Genomic DNA, 23052 nt, shown 5'->3' with positions numbered 1-23052 from the left:
ACCCAACCAGTTGTGCCTTTCGAATCACATAGGCCCGCTTCATAGTCAAGTCCTAGACCAGCGACAGGCTCCCCAAACTAAATCAGGTTGGCGTGCTTGACACGGCCAAACCTAGCGTCTAAGGCAGAACTTTTCTTATCGCTATTGTTGCCCCTTTACCTGTAAAGCAAGCTAACCAGTTGGTCCGTTCATTCATTGGGTCATAACACGGTTACGGAAAAATAGTCTATGACACTTTCCCCACCCACAATCTAGCACGCCCTCATGCTAGGGGAGATGGACTCGCCCAAGGATCGTCGTACCAAGTTTTGGACAATCCATCATTCGATGTGGCCCCTTACATACGTAACACGCCAACTTCGACATGAAAGCCAAGACCCACGAGGAAGAGGAGATGAGCAGGATGGGATCGCTCCAACTCCTCACTACCTTAAAAGCCCAAACCACGCCGACGACTTCGAGCAAGGGGCTAATGTACGTCGAAGTGTTGGTAAATGGTAAGTCGACAAAAGCCTTAGTAAACACTGGTGCCACACACATTTTCGTGACCGAGGATGAGGCTAGAAGACTCGGTCTTAGTTGGATGAATCGATGAAGGGGGGAGGTTGGCTCAAGGCCGCGAATGCGAAAGGCCAACCGCTCAACGGCGTAGCTCGAGGTGTAGAGTTACGCTTAGGCACTTGGAAGAGTCAAGTGCACTTTTTCGTGGCACCAATGAATGATTATAAGGTCGTGCTTGGGATGGACTTCCTTCGACAAGCCACGACCATCCCAATGCCATCGTTTAACACGGTGTGCATTTTGGAGAAGGGGACTATATGCATGATCCCAATCATCTGAGGGCCCCGTGAAATGGGTAAAAGGAGCATCACATCTATCGGCCATGAAAGTTGTGGAAGGGGTCAAGAAAGCCAATTCCTTGAGGTTACCGAAATGAGCACCATCTATGATGACGTCTTTCAACAAAGACATAGAAGAGGTACGCACATCAAAGGGGCTATCCGAGTACGAGGCAACATGGGAACGCGAAGATGATTTATGGCAATCCCAACACCTTTAGAAGCATACAAGGCAACGAGGGCGTCACCGAATCAGGTGGGGGAGAATGAAATGCGCGGGGCACTTTGCTACACTTTTCTGAGGTTCGCTACATCTAGCTTCCCATAGTTGCTAGAATGTTCTAGAATCATATACATAACTCTAGGGGTAGTAGAGAAGCATAGAACATTCCGGAATCCTCAAGCGTGTATAAAAAAATTTGGAGGATTCTAGAGAATAAATCCTAGCCGTAGGATTAAGTAGATCCCCCACCATCCATTGAGGAGTTGGAATAGGTATAAATACCCCTCAAAGGGGGCCTCATTTGTAACAATCCAACAAACCATTCAACGGACGTGGCGTTATTTGTGACATAAAGCTATGACTCATAAGCACTAAGACCTGCGCGCTAGCCAACTGCGCTACCACCCCACTTATGGATATTTTGGTTTGAAATCTTTAAAAACTATTAAAAAAAAACACATACATATATAATACCAAATGGGATGAGAAAGGCTCAAATGCAGGAAAGCTCAAAGCCCTTAGCAGCTATGAGACCTACGCACTAACCAACTGCGGCACCACCCTGCTGTTAATGTTTTGGTTTAAAATTTTACAAAACTATAAAATAACGCACATGTATATAATGTTCACCAACAAAAAAAAATTAAGAACCAATCTAACTGTCCATCCAAAAAATCTAACAAATCTAATGGAATTTGACAATAAATTTTGGTGGCATTTTGATAATTTTTTCAAACTTTAGAAGTACAATTTTTAATAATATAGAATGCATTTCTAGATAATTTATAAAATCTTTAAAAAAGTAAATAAATCCTAAACTATAAATACTGAACCTTAGTTTGTGTAAACAATTGAGTGTTGTATATGTAAAACTAGAGGATATTTTTAAAGGGTGTAGCCGTGTGGAACATGATTTGTTTGGTATTTGTTTATTTATCAGTTTGATCCCGCTTTGCATAGAGAGTTGGGCAAGGAGTAATGAATTTGTATAGTCCTCGTTAAATGTACAAGAAAACAATTGATACAACATCACTACCACATCATTTTCGTAGAGGCTAATTCACTGCCAATAGTTATACCATAGACCTGGATCCATTTTACAAGGTTTACCATATTCAAAACACACAAATTATATACTGAATGTTCACAATTTACATACTGAATGTTTACAATTTAAATTAATTTAAATTGTGAATATTTAATATGTAAATTATAAACATTAAATATGTAAATTGTGAATTTTAGATCGGGTCCATCTTGCAAGATAAACCTGGATCCACACCATAATTTGCTAATTCCGTGACTCCTAACCCATCCAATCGTAGGGCATGTTAGGACTAGTTTGCGAGCATTAGCCCACCTTGACACTTATATAGATAAAATATTAAGAAATCATATTTTTACATTGAAAGTCAAATTTATAATATTGTAATTATCAAGTCAACAGGCTAACCGACCTAGTTTGGTTTCACCAACAATTTTTTTAAAATTCTCATTAACATTCCTTGGTAGTTTATGTTAGCACTTTCAATACACAAGTAACTTGTAGCTCAATAGCATCTTTCAAATATGAGGTCATATATACTGCATTGTAATAGAGTCAGTAGTATTCAAAAAAAAAATATACTAAATTGAAATAGAGTCAATAGTATTAAAAAAATAAGGAGTAATTTTGTTGAATGCAGCAGTAAATCGGTAAAACTGCAACGACGCCGTATCAGTCACGCTGCCGGTCAGCGATAAAAACAATGGTGAAAATCCGCGTACAGAGTTACAGACAAGAAAGCTCCTTCACTAAATACCCAAAAAAAAAAAAAACGCGTAAATCTTACCCTTCTCATAAAATAATACTAAGAATAAATCAAAGCAATAATAATAATGAAATGAAAGTTTGAATCTTGATGATCGTTTCCTTTAGCACATGTAGTTGTATATTCTACTCCGTCTATATATATATATTTGCAGAGATTAGTGGAGTTAGATCTAATCTGGGATTGGGATTGAAGAGAAAGTGTAGCCATCACCACCATTCTGAAAGTTTTCATTTGACCTGCTGAAAGTCTACTCTTCACCTACCGAACCACCATTGTCGTCTTCAAGAAGTGTGGGTTTGCCCGTGTTGTCCTGTTTTTTGTGGTGTAGTCTAACTATTGGCTTAAATTAGCTATAAAGTTGCAAACTTTTGGCCCTTCCAAACAAGGGATTCACAGGACTTGCTTCCAGTGGGTAAGGTATGCCTCTCACTTCTGTTGCATTGTGAAAATTTTGATGCTTTTTCAATTCTTATCTTGATTTGGTTAGTGGGTTTTCCAGATCTTTTTGTTTTCAGTTCTTTTCTGAGGTTCATTGTCTGTTCTCTGGTGTTACTGAGCATTTGCATTGGTATTTACTATGGAACAAAGTGATGATCTTTTCTTTTACCTCTTTGTTCTCATTCATCTGGAGATGGATAAGTGGTTGATTGTCTGTTTGCAAGAATTTAAATGAATAGTTATGCAACTGAGGATAAGAACAATCTTGGTATTAAGATTTAAGGATTCTTGGGTGAAGCAAGTTTAATAAGAATAACATAAACCCTAGAGTCATAAGATTAGTCTAATATGCAGCTGCTTTCTAACTGGTAATCAGTTAGATTTGGCTGGGATGGGCACTTGCAAAGTCAGATCTTGCTCACAAAAGGCGAAATTCTCTTGTTCCTGGGGCCCCACACCTCAACATGACAGGATCTTGCTCACAAAAGGAGAAATTCCCTTGTTCCTGGGCCTCACACCTCGGCCTGACAGGATCTGTGCACACAGCATTGATTGATAACATAAGTGTTTAATCACTGCACTGTTTGAATTTTTAATCAATCTTGGTGGATTTCTGTCTTCTGGTAGGAAGCACCATTTTCTAAAGATTTGGTCATATTGCCAGTGTGTAATAAGGAATGATCTTTCCCTTTTGCTTCTGGTCAATTGTTTCTCCTTTTGCCAATCCTCAATTTTGTATATGTTTCTTGCCAGTCATGTTTCATGATCAAAAAATCTGCAGTTACTAAGACTGCCTAGCATGTTTTTCTTTTTGCCAATCTTCTCAAAGTGTGTATATTTCTTGCCAGTCATACAGAATTCGGAAGGCGGTTTCAACATTCGCACGGTTTTCGAAAGCAAATCGCCATAATGTTCAGGCAGTCGCCACGTAGAAACCAGAGGAACAAGGGATTCAAGGTGAAGCATGCTCTTCAAGTATGCGTACTGGTAGGCGTTTGCATTTGGCTGCTGTACCAAATCCAGCAGTCCCGCGATGCAAAACCATCGTATGGAGGAAGCACGAGCGTTTCAGAGAAGGTAGAGAGCGGGAGTGATCTCAGGTTGGGTAGGAAGGACCTGCAGCCTCGTATCGAGGAAGTAACTACTGAAGATTCAGGCGGGAACGTGGAGCAAGATGAAGAGGAAGGCAAGAGCTTTGATGATGAGAACAAACCTGCAGAGGTTGAAGAAAATGAGCATAGAGATAATGAGTCAGAGAAAGAGAGTGAAGAAAGGGATGTTTCAGAAGTGAAAAGAGGAGAAAATGCAGAAAACACAGAAGGTGGTGAAGATGAAAGCACTGAAAAGAAGAATGAATCCAAGGAAACCGGGGAGGAAGACAGCCGAAAGGAAAACAAAGAGCAAAATGGAAACGAGGGCGAAGAAAATAATGAAGTAGGTGAAGAGAAAGAAAGGGACGATGAGGGTGTCAAAGAAAACAAGGAGAAGACTGAGAATGGAAGTGACAGCGAAAAAGGGAATGAAACAGAAGCGAGCGAAAATGATGGTGAACAGAAGGAAGTTAAATTAGAGGAAAATGGTGATGGCAACGAAAAGCAAGAGGAGAGCAAAGAGAATGGAGGCGAGGAAAAAATTGAAAATGCAGGTGAAAAGAAGGAAGAAAAGGTAGAGGAAAATGGTGATAGCAAAGAGAATGGAAGCGAGGAAAAAACTGAAAACGCAGGTGAAAAGAAAGAAGAAAGGGTAGAGGAAAATGGTGATAGCAAAGAGAATGGAAGCGAGGAAAAGATTGAAAACGCAGGGGAAAAGAAGGAAGAAAAGGTAGAGGAAAATGGTGATAGCAAAGAGAATGGAAGCGAGGAAAAAATTGAAAATGCAGGTGAAAAGAAGGAAGATAAGGTAGAAGAAAATGGAGATAGCAAAGAGAATGGAAACGAGGAAAAAATTGAAAATGGAGATAGCAAAGAGAATGGAAACGAGGAAAAAATTGAAAATGGAGATAGCAAAGAGAATGGAAACGAGGAAAAAATTGAAAATGCAGGTGAAAAGAAGGAAGATAAGGTAGAAGAAAATGGTGATAGCAAAGAGAATGGAAACGAGGAAAAAATTGAAAATGCAGGTGAAAAGAAGGAAGATAAGGTAGAAGAAAATGGAGATAGCAAAGAGAATGGAAACGAGGAAAAAATTGAAAATGGAGATAGCAAAGAGAATGGAAACGAGGAAAAAATTGAAAATGGAGATAGCAAAGAGAATGGAAACGAGGAAAAAATTGAAAATGGAGGTGAAAAGAAGGAAGAAAAGGTAGAGGAAAATGGTGATAGCAAAGAGAATGGAAGCGAGGAAAAAATTGAAAACTCAGGTGAAAAGAAGGAAGAAAAGGTAGAGGAAAAAATTGAAAACGCAGGTGAAAAGAAGGAAGAAAAGGTAGAGGAAAACGGCAATAGCAAAGAGAATGAAAGTGAGGTAAAAATTGAAAATGGAGGTGAAAAGAAGGCAGAAAAGGTAGAGGAAAACGGTGATAGCAAAGAGAATGGAAGCGAGGAAACAAGTAAAAATGGAGGTGAAGAGAAGGAAGAAGCTAGGGTAGAGGGAAATAGTGAAAGCAAGGAAGAAAATAAGGAGAGCAATGAGAATAAAAGTGAAAATGCAGGTGAAAATAAGGAAGTTCAGGTAGATGAAAATAACAAGAGCAAAGAGAATGGAGGTGAAGAGAAGGATGCCAAGGTAGAGGAAAACAGTGAAAACAAAGAACAAATGGGGGAGAGCAAAGAGAATAAAAGTGAGGAAAAACCTGAAAATGGAGGTCAAAATAAGGAAGTTCAGGCAGTGGAAAACAATGAGACAAAAGATGAGACCAACAAAGAAAGTCCAGCCCAGAATGAGGTTCAAGAAAATCATAGTGTTAATGAAGTTGCAGGCGGAGAAAATCAACTGCCGAATTCAGCATCAAATCAAGGCGCGGGCAATGAACAGCAGCAAGAACAAAACTCTATCCCCGGTTCTACACAAACTGGCCAAACTGCTGGTACTAGTGGAGATGGTGCAAATGTTGTCCAAGAAGAACAAGGTGAGAAAAAGGATGTTTCCAACACTGGGGATTCGGGTTCAAACTCAACTCCATCAACCAATGGCGGGGAATCAAATTCAGAATCTACATCTGGTGGACAAAATGGCAACTCGGGTTCAGCTGGCACAACAGAGAATGGTTCTAACAATTCACCCGTAGATCAGAATACCAACCCCAATTCTGAATCTAAAGCAGCAATTAACCCCTCAAATGACAATGACAAAATACAAAATCCTGGTGAAAATAAATCGACGGACTCTTCAAGCTCAAATGGGAATACAGATAACGCCCAGCATAACCAAGCTTAACTGTTCCACTTCAATTCCCCAGGAAGAAGGATGACGCTGGTTCAGATTTGGGAATTTTGCCACGCTCAGCAACTGAAGAAAATAGCCATACAGATGCTTCTGCAAAGTTATAGATTGTGTTTTTTTAAAGGTTTTAGGCATGTAACATTAAAGTTCCATTTGGTTTTGTTTTCTTTTCCACATGTTATCAAATGGTAAAGGGCTTTTGAAAATTGCAGTTTCTTCTTGCTACTTTTTAGTCAGTGTGCCTTATGAGTTATGACAATAGAAAAATAAAATATCTGTGAATTTACTACAGATATATATGATATATCAATGAAACCCAAAAAATAAGTATGTAAAATCTAAATCAAAAGAAATCAAATTTATCATTGAAGCATATATATGAAAATAGAGTAGCTGGATGGAATTGCATTCCCAACCTCAAAATAAATCAGGAAAAAGTAAATCCTCAAAATGAGGAGCAATAGGTTTTTGATTCAGTGTCGAAGTGCAAAAGAGATTCAATGAAATCTTGAAAGCAGATCTGAAGCCTCAGCTTAGATGAGGAAAGAGGATCAAAAAATTAACAAGGTTCATTGATCAAATTATTCCTAAAGTCTTTCGCAAAGATGTCTGGAACAATCAATGGTGCTTCACCTCAAAAAGGCCATCTGGACCTGCATTTACAAAAGATAGGTTGATGATCAATGCTATCTCCAAAAACCATAAGCAACCAATTAGTTGTGACACCAATGTGGATGATAGTCACCATAGATTGTATTGACGTTAACAATCAGCATTTTGTTCAATAAACATCACTTTAAGAATCACAAATACAATATCATTCCTAGCATTCAAGGTTCCTTGGGGTTCAAAATCTCAAACACAATGATCAGCAATACGTAACTACATCACCAATACACAGGCACAATGTTTATATCTTCCACTAACATAGAACTAGGAACAAAGTCCACCACAGAAAATTTTGAAACCAATAAAGAAACAACCAACTGATGCGTGCAACTATTAGAATTCAGTAGGAATACAGGTAAAGGAAGAGTAATCAAGTCAAATGTTCAGTAAAATCCAATAAACTTAGAGACAAAAAAAAAAAAAACTTACCCCATGGAAACTCCTTATTGCGAATGTGCATGTATGGATATGCCTGAAATCACAAGAAGAAAATGTATGATATCAGGAAATAAAACTAATCAAAATGGAGAACATATACTATGACCAATTCAGTGTAGTTTGGATTTACACCTACATTTCCCATCAAGCATTGATAATTGGATATACACATATAGATAGATAAACTCAAACACATACAATCTGGAATACAAAAATTAAAATCCTGGACGGTAAAATTATATGATAGACATCTTACAGGGGGTTCGTCGTAGTGTGGATGTCCCTTGGAAAGATTAACAGCTGCAAGGATAGTACATCCAACTATTCCAGCATAGGTGATTTTCTCCCACTTTGCAGCTTCGGCTGCGCTCAAATCATTAAAAACAATTTGAATTCAATCAATTACAACGACACAAACATCTACAAACACAAATCCTAATCTCACATCGGAAACACACACAAAATGATTATATTACACGAAATAACATTCGGTGTATACGTCTCATACACCAGATCAAGCGGAAGGGATCCAAAAATCATCTCAAATAAGAAAAGCCCTAAATCTACACGTAAATATAGATGAGCGAGTGAAATGTAAAATACTAAAATCTACACCGGACTCGATTATGAAGAACAATGAAGAGACGAAAAGATGTGCAAAGCCAGGGAAACGAAAATCGAAAGCGATAAAATTACAAAAAGGAATATGAACTGACCGGCCTCGTCATGATGCGAGGAGGAAGCAAAGCTACGCTTGGAAGCCGGAGCACGGCGAGAAACGCCACCGCGGAGGGCGGAGCGGATGCTGGATCTCACAATCGCCGACGCCATTCTCTCTCAAATTGACTGAGCTTTTTCGTCTGCGCTCTATAAGACGCAAGCCGGCAGGTCATTCACAGGTTACCGGTTTTCGGCACGTGTAAATATTTCATCTAATTTCTATTTTGACCCTTCTAAGTTTTTGAAATTTCTCGAAAATTTAGCTCATGCCTAGCAACAGAAATTTTTGATAGAGTCAATTCACAGGTAGGCCACAATTCTGATTCAGAATTTCAGATTCCATTTGAAGCATAATAATTATTACATAATTAGTAATTGATGCATGAAAATATATGATTAATACATATTAATATATAGTAATATAATAATTTAATATATACCATGTAATTAATACATTCTAATATATACATGTATATATATACATATATTGTAACAGTAATTAATATTTATAGATAACCTATATTAGTTTACCTATTTGTAGTTATTTGCTAACTATGATGACAAGGCAGGTTGAGGTTTTCATCTTCAACACAAAATCAAATGGAGTTAATACCCAATATAGTCCTCGACTATAGTGGTTTTACTCAATTTAGTCCTAAGTGACTTTTTGTACTCTATTTAGTCCTTGACTTTGATGGTTTTACACACTTTAGTCCTCTGTTAACAATTCCGTTTGTTGGCTGTTAATAACAAGGTTAAAATGGTAATTTCATTTCTCTTTTATTTTTATCAGATTAATTGTTAATTATCTTTCCTAATTTTCTTCTCTCTCCCTCATTCCCTTTCTCAGACCCTAAAAACACACTGCAAACCCATTTACTAATTTTTGTTTCTCTCTTCTGCCTAGTCAATTTTTTTTCTCTCTTCTGCCTAATCAATACAATTCCCTTATTCCCTTCCTTAGGCCTTAAAAACAGACTGCAAACATATTGACTCATTTCAAAAAAAAAAAAAAAAAACAAAACACTTCCTTAAAAATAAAGAAATAAATAAATATTTGCAACCAATACACAAACACCTTAATAAAATTAAAATTTGCATCCAATGCACAAACATCTTCATATAACCTTAATCCAAAAGAAAGACATTCAAGTGTAAATTTGTCATACAAAAAGCATCAAACATGTAATATGCGCTAAGAGCCCTAGTGCATCAATTAACAGCCTTATACAAAATAAAAGGGACATGTTATACAAAAGCAGTGATCAACTAATATTTCATCATAACACTAGTCCTTGGTTTTGGAATTGTTGTCCGTTGTCCTTTTGATGATAGGTAGCTTTGACACCTTTTCTTTATTCCTTGGAACATTGACTTCTTCACAAGCAACCACAAGAGGAATTTGAACATTAACATCATCTTCATTCTCAGGCTGAGTATGGACTGCAATAACTTCAGCAATTCCTGCACCAAATCCTCCATCCATAAGTTGTTCATTATCAGCTCCTTCATTCTCATGTACTTGATTAACTTCTGTAGTTGATGTATGATGATTTTGAGGTTGCGGTGTCGTTTTGGTTCTTACCATCTTTTTTGGATTTAGCTATAAACAATAATAAGCAAAGTAATAAAATTAAAGTTAGTTGTGAACTAAAGTAATTAAATTTTTAAATTGAAATTTTAAACTTACCAACTTTTCTCTCACAACAGGATCTTCTGGACATCTTCTAGAATTATGACCTGTTTTTTTACATTTACCACAATGCAACTTGATTTGACTCCTACTGACTTTAGTGGGATCTTTTGACTCCTTTGGCTGCTTGATAGTTTCTTCTACACTTTTTTTCCTTAACTTTCTTGGTCTACCACGCTTTGATGTCTTATACAATGGTGGAAGTAGTGGTTCTCTATCTGTCAATGGCCATTCTTCAGGCCCACACATGGGNTAGCTTCCAAACAATGGTTACCCAAAGACCATGTTTCAGAATCAGAAACCAACTCAGTCAACCCACTCCCAATTTTGGAGTACAATTTCACCTGTAGATTGCAATAGCCCAATTCTTCTATTTTTTCCCTTAATGTAATCAACCCCCACTCATCTACATTCATGTAATCCCACCAATCTGTCATGCCTCCTACATATTCTGATTTAACTTTTCCTCCATGTCTAATCTTAAGTGTGAATAAATTACTTTCATGTACTCCATCTGTTTGAAAAAAAAAACATATATATATATTTACACAATTGCATACTAAAGACAAATAAAATTACTCAGTATAATACTTTGAAAAAAAGAAAATTGCATACTAAATTATAACATACTAAACTTCATACTAAAGACAAAGGCTAGTTAATTTCAGAAGCATTTTTCAAATGAATCCAATGAATCCAAACAGTTACCAAACACAGCCTGATCACTTTTCAAATGAATCCAAACAGAAGCATTTTTAGTTAATTTCAAATGAATCTAAACACAAAACTATTAACAAATAGCATTAACACTAATGAATCCAAACTCAAGCTATTAGCATTATGTTCATGTAGTATCAAAAAGAAAAAATTTCAATGATCAGGCATCCAACATAATTAAGCCAAAACTTCAAACCGAATCATAAGCCAAAACATCAAACAGATTTGAAGCTTGATTCAATCTTACAGCCATTAAGAACCGAGTTAAATCCAAAAAAAAAAAAAACTATCAACAACATTTTTTCGTCAGTACCGTATTTTGGCATGCATTTGTTTCCAATTCTTCGTCTTGAATCCCCCATGGTGTGTTGCTTCCAGTTCTGCGTTTGCTCAATTGCTCCCAATGCCAGCAATGGGTAACATGGTTCAACAATTGCTGGCCTGCTTGTGCTTCTGGTGAGTTTGCCGTATCATTGCTTCCAGTGAGTTTGCTCTGTATTTGCTTTGGGTGAGTTTGCTGTGCGTTTCTAGGGCTTGCGGAAGGGAAGGGAAATTATGCGTTTCTAGGGGTTAAGGAAATTGTATCGGCAGAGAAGAGGGAGAGGGAGGGGGAAAGAGAGGCGAGAATTGTATTCGCAGATGATTGAGGAGATGGAGAAAGATTAGGAAAGATATTATTAATTGATTTGATTAAAAAATAAAATGCAAATGAAATTACAATGTTAACCTTATTATTAACAGCTAATAAACGGAATTATTAACAGAGGACTAAAGTGTGTAAAAACATTAAAGTCAAGGACTAAATAGAGTACAAAAAGTCATTTAGGACTAAATTGAGTAAAACCACCATAGTCGAGGACTATATTGGGTATTAACTCAAATCAAATGGTGCAATTTAGTCCTACCAAGTGCAATGTAGCAATTAGTTGGGCTGGGCAGATACTATAGTAGGCCGAATTAACTTAGCCTGTTAATTAGTCCATATGTTGGGCTGGCCGGTTGAGTTGTCTTGCACGATAAAAGGATAAATTATATTATAGATTCAGGTCCACCTTGCAATGTGGACTCATGTTTATGTTCATAATTTTAAAATTTTAATGTTCACAATTTTAAATTAAGGTTATACTTATTGAGCTATAATACATTAGTAGAGTTTAGACATTTTTACATTAGTTATTTCTCACCTCACATTATTTATCATGTATTTACTTATTATCTATTACGTTTAAACTATTCATTAAATTATATTCCATAAATGGTATGCCATTCCTCCATTATGTACTAGTGTTGCGTTGAATTCTAATCAAATGAATTATATTCTTCCTTTTCAAAAAAAAAAAAATTAAAAAATTATTGTATATACTTTCTTTCACTGAATTATATTTACTTGTTCTTGAAATTTCTTTCATAAAAGGATATTATTATAATATAATTATATGTTTTTAAATAATATAATAATATGTATATTAATAAATGCTTTTTAAATAATGATACTAGTAAATTAAATATGCGGTATACTTGAGCGGAATGGACCCATCTATCATTAACTAAACATTAATGGTTCTATCATTGACTTTGAGTATAGAGTAGCTTTAAATGATTAAATCTCCATGTTCCACCCATTAGAGGTGCTTATAATTCAGCAAGGAAATTAATCATTATATTTGACGGTGGAAACCCTCTGTACACCAAAAAAGATGATAGTAGTAAGTTATTTTTAAATAATAATAATAATTATTATTATTATTATTATTATTATTATTCTAAAAATACAAGATAACATAAAGTATTCAATTTGTTCCAAAGACAAACAATAATACCAACCCTACAACTCTAACAACTACAAGTCAAGTGTTGGGACTTGATCATTGATGGATTATTATTATTATGTTTTCAAGTGTTTTGACTAAATTCATTGACTCAGAACTACATTCTGACGTGTTGTGCGGCTTGTTTTATCGACTATGTTTCTTCAAATATGATTGTAATTATTTAGTTCAAACTTTCGGCTAAATTAATTAATTTTCCATGGAAATTCAAAATGTCCCATTAGTGTTTCTTTCAAGTCAATGCCAAATGCAAGCTGCCTAACTCTAACCAAATGCTTGTGGTTTAGTCAAAGCAAACCCTCCGTAGTTGTTTGGCCAAACAATGTTGGACCATTTTTCCTCATTTATTTGAATTTTAGCTGGTATTCGTCATATTAAAAAACTTTTAAATATAAATCGAAAATTTTCTTGTACGGTGTGACACATTCATTTTAGATCAGTTTAAATTATCCATATGTGACTAGCTCAAATTAAGTGGGATGAGAATTCAAATTCGTGATCTTTTAATTATAAATTTGTATTTTTGTTTTGTTGTGCTCTTTGTATGGTAAAAAAGGAAAGTGATCGTTTCCACATTTTAATTAAGACGGGAAGAGAGGATGATGCCACACTATCAATCATGTTATTCATCACCATCTTCTTCAATTTTTTAATTTTTATTTTTAAAAAATTATACTTTTTATCTCTACGTTGTAGGATAATTGTAGAATTCGTTTCTATTAACAATTAGGGACGAATTTTACAATTATCATATAATAATTTAGAGACTGAAAAGTGTAATTTTTTTTAATACTGCGACGTATTGATATCAACTAATCCTTTTTCACCACAAACTAGCTCTCGGCTATAGCACTAACAATAATAAGTATTCAAATCTAACAAGTGAGAATTTCTCAAGGTTAAGTATTATCTTATAATCTCTTATAGAGTTACTATGAGATCCTATATTACTCAGAACATATTAAAACGAATTGAGACAAAGTAATATTAGTTAAGTGGCCTTCATATTATAAATTGATGGATGATAAGAATATTTTAGAAGTTATATTCCTGGTGACAAATGACAAAGTTGATGATCCAATATGATCCAGAAAGAATGATGAGCATATGTTATATTTAGAAGACAATCCGGCAGAATGAATGAGGGTCAGGAAACCAGAAGCTACCAACCTTAAATTATATATATTGTCGTCTGACATTTAGCATTCATTAATTCATCTCGCTGTCTGTTGTTTATTTGACGTCAAAAGCTATCCTCCAAGGACTTGTTTCAACTCTTTTGGCTTCATCTGCGACTCTCGGACTACACTTAACATGCATTTCCTTAGTTCTCGTTTGGGAATTCAGACTTCTTATATAGGATTTGCTCTGATGTCAAATTGAATTATGTGTTCTATCTCAAGTAAAAGTTTAAGCTGATAGTTTTATTGTACATTTAGTCATTTATGTTTATATATTATATATACTCAACAGATACAAGACAATACCATAAGAATGTAAGATGTTGGATTTGCCCCATCAAACCTACACCCAATACTAAATTATTTACCTATAATGGAATATGATTCTTATTCTATATTTGGATTCCAATCTTTCTCATTTTTTACAAAATAGGGTTCCTATTTTGACAAAGTTCATCTCACGCATTGAGCATATAATATATAAAATGTAAATGTAAAACCCAACTATTCATCCAGACTTCTAGTTGAGACTCAACGCATTCTTAAATTTGGTATGCGAGCCAAATCTATGCAAAAAATCATGAGTTCAAATAAAAGTACACTCTAATTTTCAATGTAACTGGTATAATAGTACTGGCCAAGTACCTCATGATATGATAACATCACTATTACCATTCTAAATGGGAAATCACAAGTGTTGGCATAATCATGTTAAACAGATACAAAGTATTATTTTAGGTGAAACGGAACACATAGTTTCAATAATAATTTAATATGCATACCCAAAAAGCTGTAAATTTTTCCGATATTCTCCCCCCACCCCCCCCCTCCCATGACTCTATGAGCCATAATCTTATTTCATTTCTTCAAATTAAATATCATATGAAAAACATTAAATCCTTTTTCAACTGCAAACACAATTGAACAAAACATCATGTTGAAGCAGTGATACCAATGCATATTCCACTAATTTACACAATTAAGGACATCATAATAAGTGTGAGAATATTGACCATTGGGAAAATTTAATTAAAGTAGCCTCAATATTAACGTGTTCATATATATGATCAACCCAGCACATGAATAAACGTGGTCCTTCAATTCCTTAGCTTCAACCAAATCGTCAATTGTACGTCCTACATAGTTTTTATGATACTGTCTTAAGAAAAACCAAATGTTTGTAAAACAAAGAAAACCTCAAACTGACCACACAAACAAGCTAATTAAGAAGATAATTAAATCTACGAACTTAGATTAAAAAGAAAGGAACAGAAAATGCATTTCAGATTGAGAAATGGGGAAAAACACCAAAAAAAAAAAAAAAAAAGAAAAAAAGTACGAAGTAACTAGGTTACGTTGTATATATATATTGCCTGGCTCCATTCTGTGTGCCTCTTTTCCAAGCTGTTATCAGAAGACTGCAGGAAGGGTTTGCAGATGTTGATTATCAGAGCCCTCTCCGCCGGCTGCCGGCCGCCGCCGTCTCTTCCTTGTCGTCGGGAATGGAATCATCAGAAGAGTGTCTTTCTTGGTTTGGAAGCGCCGGAGACGACGACGATGATAAACGTAAGGCGACAGAAGGTGAAAGGGACGTTCTGCTGCTTCCATTTTCACACGTTTCTGTTGGCTTCATTACCACCAACCCTCTTCCACTTCTCTGAATTGCTCTCTTTATTATTAGTGTGTATAAATATGTAGAATGTTGATGTTTGTGTGTTGTGTGTGTGTGTGTGTGAGAGAGAGAGAGAGAGTGAATGATGAAAGAAGGAAAGTATGAGAGATGGACGAGAGAAGGGGGCGAATGGAATATAAAGAGGGCCCCAGCCGGAAGAAAGCCTACAAAACTCTGTTCCTTGAATCACTGCGGAGATAAATCGTGAGTCGCTCAATCAACCTACAGATCAAAATATAGTCTTCATGTGGGAATAAAAAATCGACATTTTAGCATCTTAAACGTTTTTCAATACATATTTTTAGTGGAATTCAAATTCTCACATTGTAACCCTAGACATGACCTTTAATATTTTCTTGATTTTCTGGCACCGCCGTCGCCCGGATTCAGCTCCTCCCTCACATGCTACTAGTTTACTACCAGGCCAGGTAGGGAACAACGAAACGCCAACTTCATCAGTTCACGCGTCAAACTATAAAATTACGAATACGTCCCTTTGTCTTATGGTTGGCTATTGGAATGCACAAATTTATATGGATTGATAACAAGAGTGATTAAAATTTAAATTAACCGTCAAATAAACAAACTATGTATGAGTCATATTTAATCCTTCAAAATATTTTGTTTATTTTAATATTATAAATTACTACGGATATTTTAAATTTATTTAACCGGTAAGCCATCAAATAGTTACAACTTAATTAATAAACTAAAAAGTATAAAACTAAACTAAGAGTATAATGAAATCCAAATCCTATCTATGATATTCTCACCATTATTAAACTAATATGAAGTAATCTCGGGTTGCACTTGCAAAATAGAATAAACCAATCATAAGTAGTACCTTATAGCTAGGGTACGGTGTTTGGTTGGAAGAAGGGAATTAGGGGAAAAGAAATTATTGTAATTTCGTAGGAAAAGAATAATGTGAAAACTCAAATTACATTGTTTTGTATGAATGAATAATGTAATGGAGAATTGAAAGGGAATGAGTGAATAAAGACTAAAATGCTCTTATATAATAATAATAATAATAATAATAATAATGGCCAAATAATTCATTGTTGAATTACTATTCTTCACAAAATTGCAATTTCCTCCTACCAAACCATGAAATATAAATTTCATATAGTTTGGTAAGAATAGAATTACAATTCCATTTTACCAAACAACCCCCTTATGATCTCAAATAAAACCCTAACATGTGTAAGTGAGATCGTGAGAGAGATGGTTAACTCACAAATAAGATTTGACACTACAAAGGAGCAACCTCTAACTAATTTAGTTGACAATTAACTTTAACGTCCCACCAAAATTGATTATTGATTTACTTGGTTTGAGTTGGTCAACTATATTTTATTGTGTGTAATCCTATTAGTTTAGGAGATGGATTATGGGAAGGAAAAGGGATTATATATGAAGTTTGATTTTGGTCCGTATTCGAGGCAAAGGCACAAACTCTAACTTTCCATTATGCTCTCATTCTATGGATCAATCATCACCATCTCCCCCACCCTCCTCCTTCTTTACGACTCATCATATCTTCTCAAACTCATAACCTTTCCATGCATTCTCGACACGAAACACAAGTAAAAGATAACCCCCACTAACCTATTTTCAACATGGATTCACTCAATCTCTTCTTCTCCATCCTGCAATTTCACTTTTTTCTTTTACTTCTTGTCCTAAAAATAACAATTTGAATATAAAGTAACAAAATATAACACGTCTTCCTTGTAACAAAAAAAATTAAAAAAAAAAAATCTCTCGTAAAGTCAAAACGAGTAATGATTAAAATAAAGCGTATGTATTTGTCTGCATCATATTGAATTGAATACACCCGTAAAAAATATACCATCTGTTGACCGTTATGTGGGCTTCCAAATGATGATCTTCGATGTTGATGAAAGATGTTAGTTGTTGGGTCTTTCCTACGTTGTTGTTAATGAAGTGCAAATTGGGTTACGTTGTTACTTGCCATATGTATATGCAAATTAATAATAATCCATTGATGAGCTGAGCTTCCTTCTAATGACCACGGGCTTTTCGTTTAACTTTAGCCGCGTCGTCACAACTTCAATACAAGATATAAGCACTTCAGTTGATAGCTACTCTATATTATCTCCACTTAATTATGTTTGACAGAAATTCAATTAGAAGGTCAAATTCAACATCTTGTCATTTAAACGTGATAAGTACGTGCTGTTACACAAGTATAAAGAAATAAAATTGAACATTCACTACTAGTTAATATATAAGTGTTTAATCTAATAAATTTGATCAAAAAATATTAACAAAAATCACACTGTGACATAATAGTTATGGAAATCATTGGCATTATTAGTGCCTATTAGAGGACTCAAAAGTCGTTGGCCGCTTTACTCTAATAGTTAGTATCGCCAAAACATAATAATTAAATGTAAGTGGTAAACTTATGACCAAGTAACCATCCACATGATATTTGTGAGACAAAGTGAGGGGTACAGGCCGGTTAATAATTGAATCATTGACGACGTAAAACCTATGAAATTGTATGGCCACATCGTATGAAGTCATCTCAAATGTTCAATAAAATAATTACTATAATATTTCTTTAGTGCAAGACAATTAGTATTGGTATATACCTTATGGTTACCAAGTCAACTGTTTTATCAATTCGATTGAGCTTGTGGCTTGTTTATATAGTATATATATATCTAGTTGTACTGCATATTATATGTTAGGTTAAGTATTTTAATTTATAGAGAAACTCGCAACTGTTACCCTAAAGTGTACTCTGGGTGAACCTGCCTTCTGATCCTAGACAGCAAAAGGTGACAAGGTGATAAATCAGCCTTGTGATTCTAAACGACGACGAGGGTAATTAAAATAAATAGAGAAAGATGACGGAGGGAGGACAGCCACCTTAATTGACAATGAAAGGGGAATGTGGGGGTTGGGCATGAATGATTCCCAGCATCCAAAGACAGGCCTCATCGAATGCTTCTTTGAAGCAAACCACCATATCAGTCCAATATCCACGCTCCTTTTCTTTTTCTCCTCCACTATCTTTCTATTCTTTGCGCCCAGTACTATACACTCAGTCTGCAACAACAAACATTTCTCACATCTTTTATATATATATAAATGCGAACCCCCCTTTAAGTGAGAACACGAGAACTAACATGAATGCGCACAAACTACTATATAAATACACACAAACAGTTTCAGGATAGATTGTGTGTATTGTGCGCTTGAAATATTAGATTGTTTATATTCATGCAGAAGATTATGTGCATTCATGTAAAAGTTCGAAAATTCTCACGGGAATGGGTTCTCATCATTAGAACATAAAGAAAAGTTGATATGAAAAATTGATATCAATATACATATTATAATTTAGAAATTAATGTCTGTCATTTGAACACCTACCTATTTTTGCTTAAATGTTCTTCAAGAATCTCAGTAAAAAATAAATACATCACTAATAAGACATATATATTGGTTATATATTGCACTAATATAAAAATATGTAATCAAACAGATAAAGAGTAATGTTTATTTTGTGAGTGATATATTATAAATAAGAGAACAATAACATTATATTATATTATTAATAAGAGAACGATAAATTTATTTATTAAAATAAAAATACTTTTTGGCATATCACATTATAAGAGTATTGGTTAACTATCAATACGTATATTGTGATTTGTGAATTAGACGATAATTAGCATTATTAATCACGTAGGTTGAGATTTTTTTTTTTTTAATACTTATGATTTTCTTACAAAGTAGTATCTGTCTATGAACACTTATCTAGAATGGTAAATAGGATATCAACACATTACATAATAATTAGCCTTATTAATCATGCATGTAGAGAAATGTTAAGAACATTATATATGAGATTATTCTGGCTCAAATGTTGTAAGTAGATCGTTATATCAACCTAGCTAGGAATTGAGACGAGGTCTTTGTGCTCACTTTAGACAAACATTATACAATTTAAAAAAAAAATTTAATTACAAAAATATAAACACTTTTCTTATGGTAATAGGTTATATATATTTTTTTCCAAAAAAAAAAAAGTTTATATGTTTTTTCGTTATTATAAATTTTTTGCAGACATACCACTTTTTTAAAAATTAAATTAAATTAAATAAGAATTATGGTAAAAGGCACGGTATGTAGAATATATAAAAAAAGACAGTGAAAGAAAAGTACATATATTTCTTCTTTTTATCATCAAAAGTGAAATACTTTTTGACTCTTGCAATTTTATTAAAATCATAATGCAGAAAATATAAACTGGCAAAATTAAACGCAGTAATCATGGATAAAAACTGGAATTAACTATTTATATATCTATGAGAAAGGACTGGTATTTTTGAAAACGGAGTAATAATGATGTACACAAATAATTTTGCATAATATTTCTGTTTATAATAGTAGGCATGCTAAAAACTTTCCAGTGCTGTATAATTTTCTTACATGTCTATCTCTCACCTTCTTAAGGTGCGTGGCCTTTTTTTCTTAAGGCAAACTAGTTATTCAGTCGTTCAAACTTAAGATGTGTAGTTTGTACTTAAGGTGCTTGATTTCTATACTTAAGGTGAGTTAGTTATTCAGTTGTTCAAGCTTATGGTACGTGGTTTGTGTGCTTAATGTGCGTGGTTTGTGTACTTAAAGCGTGCCATTTTAATACTTAAGGCGCGCCATTTTAAAACTTAAGGTGTGTGGTTTGTGTGCTTAATGTGCCTGATTTGTGTACTTAAGATGCGTAAGTTATACAGAGTAATACTTAAGTTGCGTCATTTAAAACCTGAAGGTGCTTGGTTTGTGTTCTTAAGATGTGTGGTTTGTATGCTTAAGATGCGTTAGTTATAATACTTAAGGTGAGACATTTAAAACCTTAAGGTGCGTAGTTTGTGTATTTAAGGAGCGTCATTTTAATGCTTAAGGTTAAGGTGTGTGGTTTCCTTTCAAACACGTGTTTTAAAAAAAAATAAAAAAATTCATTGATTTAAGCCGTTGATCTAAATTTGATCAATGGTTCAGATTATACCATGTTCACACTTGAGCAAATTTTTGCACCAAATCTGATCACTATATATAATATATATAAAGATGAGTATCACAATTGACAAGCATAAATTAAATAGGAAGTAATTAATAAATACGTATAATTGCAAAGTTGATCATCAATTCATCATGTAATGAATGAGGATAATAAAGTAAAAGAAACAGATCGAAGCAGAGTTGCTTTCACAATGGCGGCAGGGCTATGGCAGATTTGTCCAGCGACCTAGTTCACATCACCCATTATAATACACAACGTAGTAGTAGTCCGTAGTAGATCAGATCAGTGGTCAATTACTGTTCGTTATAATCAAATCAACACCTTAACTTATACATTAACATTTTGTCTGTGTTTTTATGTTTTCGTTTTGATATACGTAGAAATTGAATGAATGCTAGGTGGAGGCGTCGACAGATAGGTGTTTTCGTTCCTTGCTATACTATGAAAAATTAATGTAATAAGGACGCAAAAGTCTCCTGGCCTGGGAACTCGATCTATCTTGAAAACATGGATTCATGTCGCGTGCGTGTTTTAATTTTCTGTCCATTTTTTGTGGGAATTCAGCAAATGACGGCCAAGAAATGTTGTGGGAAACATGTTTCTGAGCTTGCGTTTACACTTGTTTGCACGTTGACCATCCAAATCATGTTTCCTCATGTCGATCCTATGCCCTTAATTGGTTTTTTTTTTTTTTTTAATAGATGACGAAGGAGATCCGCAGCCAGTATCCGACGGCATATAATACTTCTAAATCACAAGAATTTGTTACCTTCATATATAAGAATTATGTCATATCCACGCAATCACTCTTTTGAAACTGTTTTTATTTTTATTATAGTTTACTATATTTAGTTGTTACACCGAATACGATTTTTGAAATAGGAAAATCTAAGTGGATGGAAGAGGCCAAGTTCAGAGTTTGTTACCTTAATAAAAAAGAACAGTAACAGCCAGTTTGGTTCGTTGGAAAATATTTGAAGGAAATGGAATTCAAATTCCAAGGAAAACAAATTATCAGGAAAACAAATTCTACTGTTTGGTTGGTGGAAAAAGAATTATTGGGAATATGAATTCCATTGTTTGGTTGGATTTTGAAAGGTAAGGAAGTATGAATATAAAGACCAATATGCCCTTAGAAATAATGATTTGGCTATATATACATGTGTAATTAATAAATTTGGTTGAAGGTAAAATAGTCCAAAGCTTATACTTTCTTCCCACCTCTCATGGCAAACAAAATACCTAACTCTACTAAGGAATTTGTTTTCCTTCTTCTTTGGGAAGTCAAATTCCATGGAAATCATTTTCCATCCAACCAAACAACATAATCTTTCATTTTCCTCAACTTTCTGGAAACCATTTTTCGTGGAATTGATTTTCCATCCAACCAAACATGCCATAATTTTACGAAATAATCGGAGATGGTGGATAGTGATATTTACATACAACATTGACATTACTTATTGTAATCAGAGGTGGTTTACTATGTAGGTTCTAAATAAAATGACAATCATGTTTAACGGTCTACTCAAAGACTTGCATTCAAAATTTAATAAAATCAAACTCTTTACTTTAAACGTGTATATATATAATTTTGTGTATTATGGGCCATATGGCCAAAAAAGCTCATTGTCTGTCTTCACAATAGTTATATCATAGATCAGGAATCAAGATTCATTATTAATTTTGTGAATCCTAGTCCAAATTATATACATATAATTAATATTTTTATATGCTTTCAGTTATAATATTATGTCTATTTAGTTAATTAAATTATACATAAAATTCAAATGTACATAACCTAATAATCAAAGTATAAAATATATTAATTATATGTACATAATTTGTATCATAATTTATAATAAACATGATAGATCCTGACAGTTGTTATATCGTGGACCATGGTCCGAAAACGACACCGTTTCTTTATACTTAAAGAAAAGGCTGCCGTCAAATCTTAACGGAGATTCGTAAATAAAACTATATTTCATCTCAAATGTCAGATAGATGTTTTCGTTAACCCGAGTATATTGGGCCTGGGCTGACATCGTATGTAGGTTAAGTGAATGACAACTAAAACAAAAAGCCTTCAGGCTTGGGCAATTGGCCCATTTATATATAGCACCAGAAACTAAAAAGCCTTTCATTCTGATATGTTTTATCCCCTTCCCAATTCCCAATTCCCAATTCCCAATCATAATCCCAATCTTCACAAATCCCAACAGCTCTTCTCCCACATCTTTCCATATTTTATATTTATTTTTTAATCATGCTATAGGGACCCATAAGAACAAAATTTTTACCAATCTGATATGATAATATATAATTCATATTTGAATATTTGATTAATAAATATATTTTTTAACACATAAATAT

The 23052-nt window shown here is 34.3% G+C and overlaps 2 protein-coding genes across 6 annotated transcripts; one reads left to right on the top strand and one right to left on the bottom strand.

Annotated features, from left to right (window-relative positions):
- The first annotated feature begins 2933 nt into the window (after positions 1–2933).
- Positions 2934–6927, top strand: LOC115998752 (S-antigen protein-like). Of its 5 annotated transcripts, none has more exons than XM_031238403.1 (4): positions 2934–3288; positions 4163–5229; positions 5314–5469; positions 5554–6927. In XM_031238403.1, the coding sequence occupies exons 2-4, from the start codon at positions 4224–4226 to the stop codon at positions 6687–6689; spliced, it is 2298 nt and encodes a 765-aa protein (XP_031094263.1). In that variant the 5' UTR covers positions 2934–3288; positions 4163–4223; the 3' UTR covers positions 6690–6927. The 5 variants fall into 5 exon arrangements, with proteins under 5 accessions (XP_031094263.1, XP_031094265.1, XP_031094261.1 ...); XM_031238405.1 differs by having other exon boundaries at positions 2934–3293; positions 4163–4995; XM_031238401.1 differs by having other exon boundaries at positions 2934–3293; positions 4163–5223; positions 5308–5469.
- A 105-nt stretch (positions 6928–7032) lies between these two features.
- On the bottom strand, positions 7033–8680 carry LOC115998753 (cytochrome c oxidase subunit 6a, mitochondrial-like). Its single transcript, XM_031238406.1, has 4 exons — positions 8519–8680; positions 8059–8165; positions 7794–7836; positions 7033–7348 (listed from the first exon to the last, which is right to left on the bottom strand). The coding sequence occupies exons 1-4, from the start codon at positions 8631–8633 to the stop codon at positions 7314–7316; spliced, it is 300 nt and encodes a 99-aa protein (XP_031094266.1). The 5' UTR covers positions 8634–8680; the 3' UTR covers positions 7033–7313.
- Positions 8681–23052: the final 14372 nt, after the last annotated feature.

The sequence above is a fragment of the Ipomoea triloba genome, chromosome 12 (assembly GCF_003576645.1).
Source record: "Ipomoea triloba cultivar NCNSP0323 chromosome 12, ASM357664v1".
Lineage (NCBI taxonomy): Eukaryota > Viridiplantae > Streptophyta > Magnoliopsida > Solanales > Convolvulaceae > Ipomoea > Ipomoea triloba.
Note: the sequence above shows the minus strand (reverse complement) of the source record. Positions and strands in the feature narration are given on the sequence as shown.

Bases quoted from the DNA above. Each gene is read 5' to 3' on its own strand.
- LOC115998753 (XM_031238406.1), bottom strand. From the start codon at position 8,633: ATGGCGTCGGCGATTGTGAGATCCAGCATCCGCTCCGCCCTCCGCGGT. The intron at 7,837-8,058 runs GTAAGATGTCTA...TTGTGATTTCAG, and splicing joins CACACTACGACGAACCCCCT to GCATATCCATACATGCACAT. The intron at 7,349-7,793 runs GTAAGTTTTTTT...TTGTAAATGCAG, and splicing joins CAATAAGGAGTTTCCATGGG to GTCCAGATGGCCTTTTTGAG.
- LOC115998752 (XM_031238403.1), top strand. From the start codon at position 4,224: ATGTTCAGGCAGTCGCCACGTAGAAACCAGAGGAACAAGGGATTCAAG. The intron at 5,230-5,313 runs ATAGCAAAGAGA...TTGAAAATGGAG, and splicing joins TAAGGTAGAAGAAAATGGAG to ATAGCAAAGAGAATGGAAAC. The intron at 5,470-5,553 runs ATAGCAAAGAGA...TTGAAAATGGAG, and splicing joins TAAGGTAGAAGAAAATGGAG to ATAGCAAAGAGAATGGAAAC.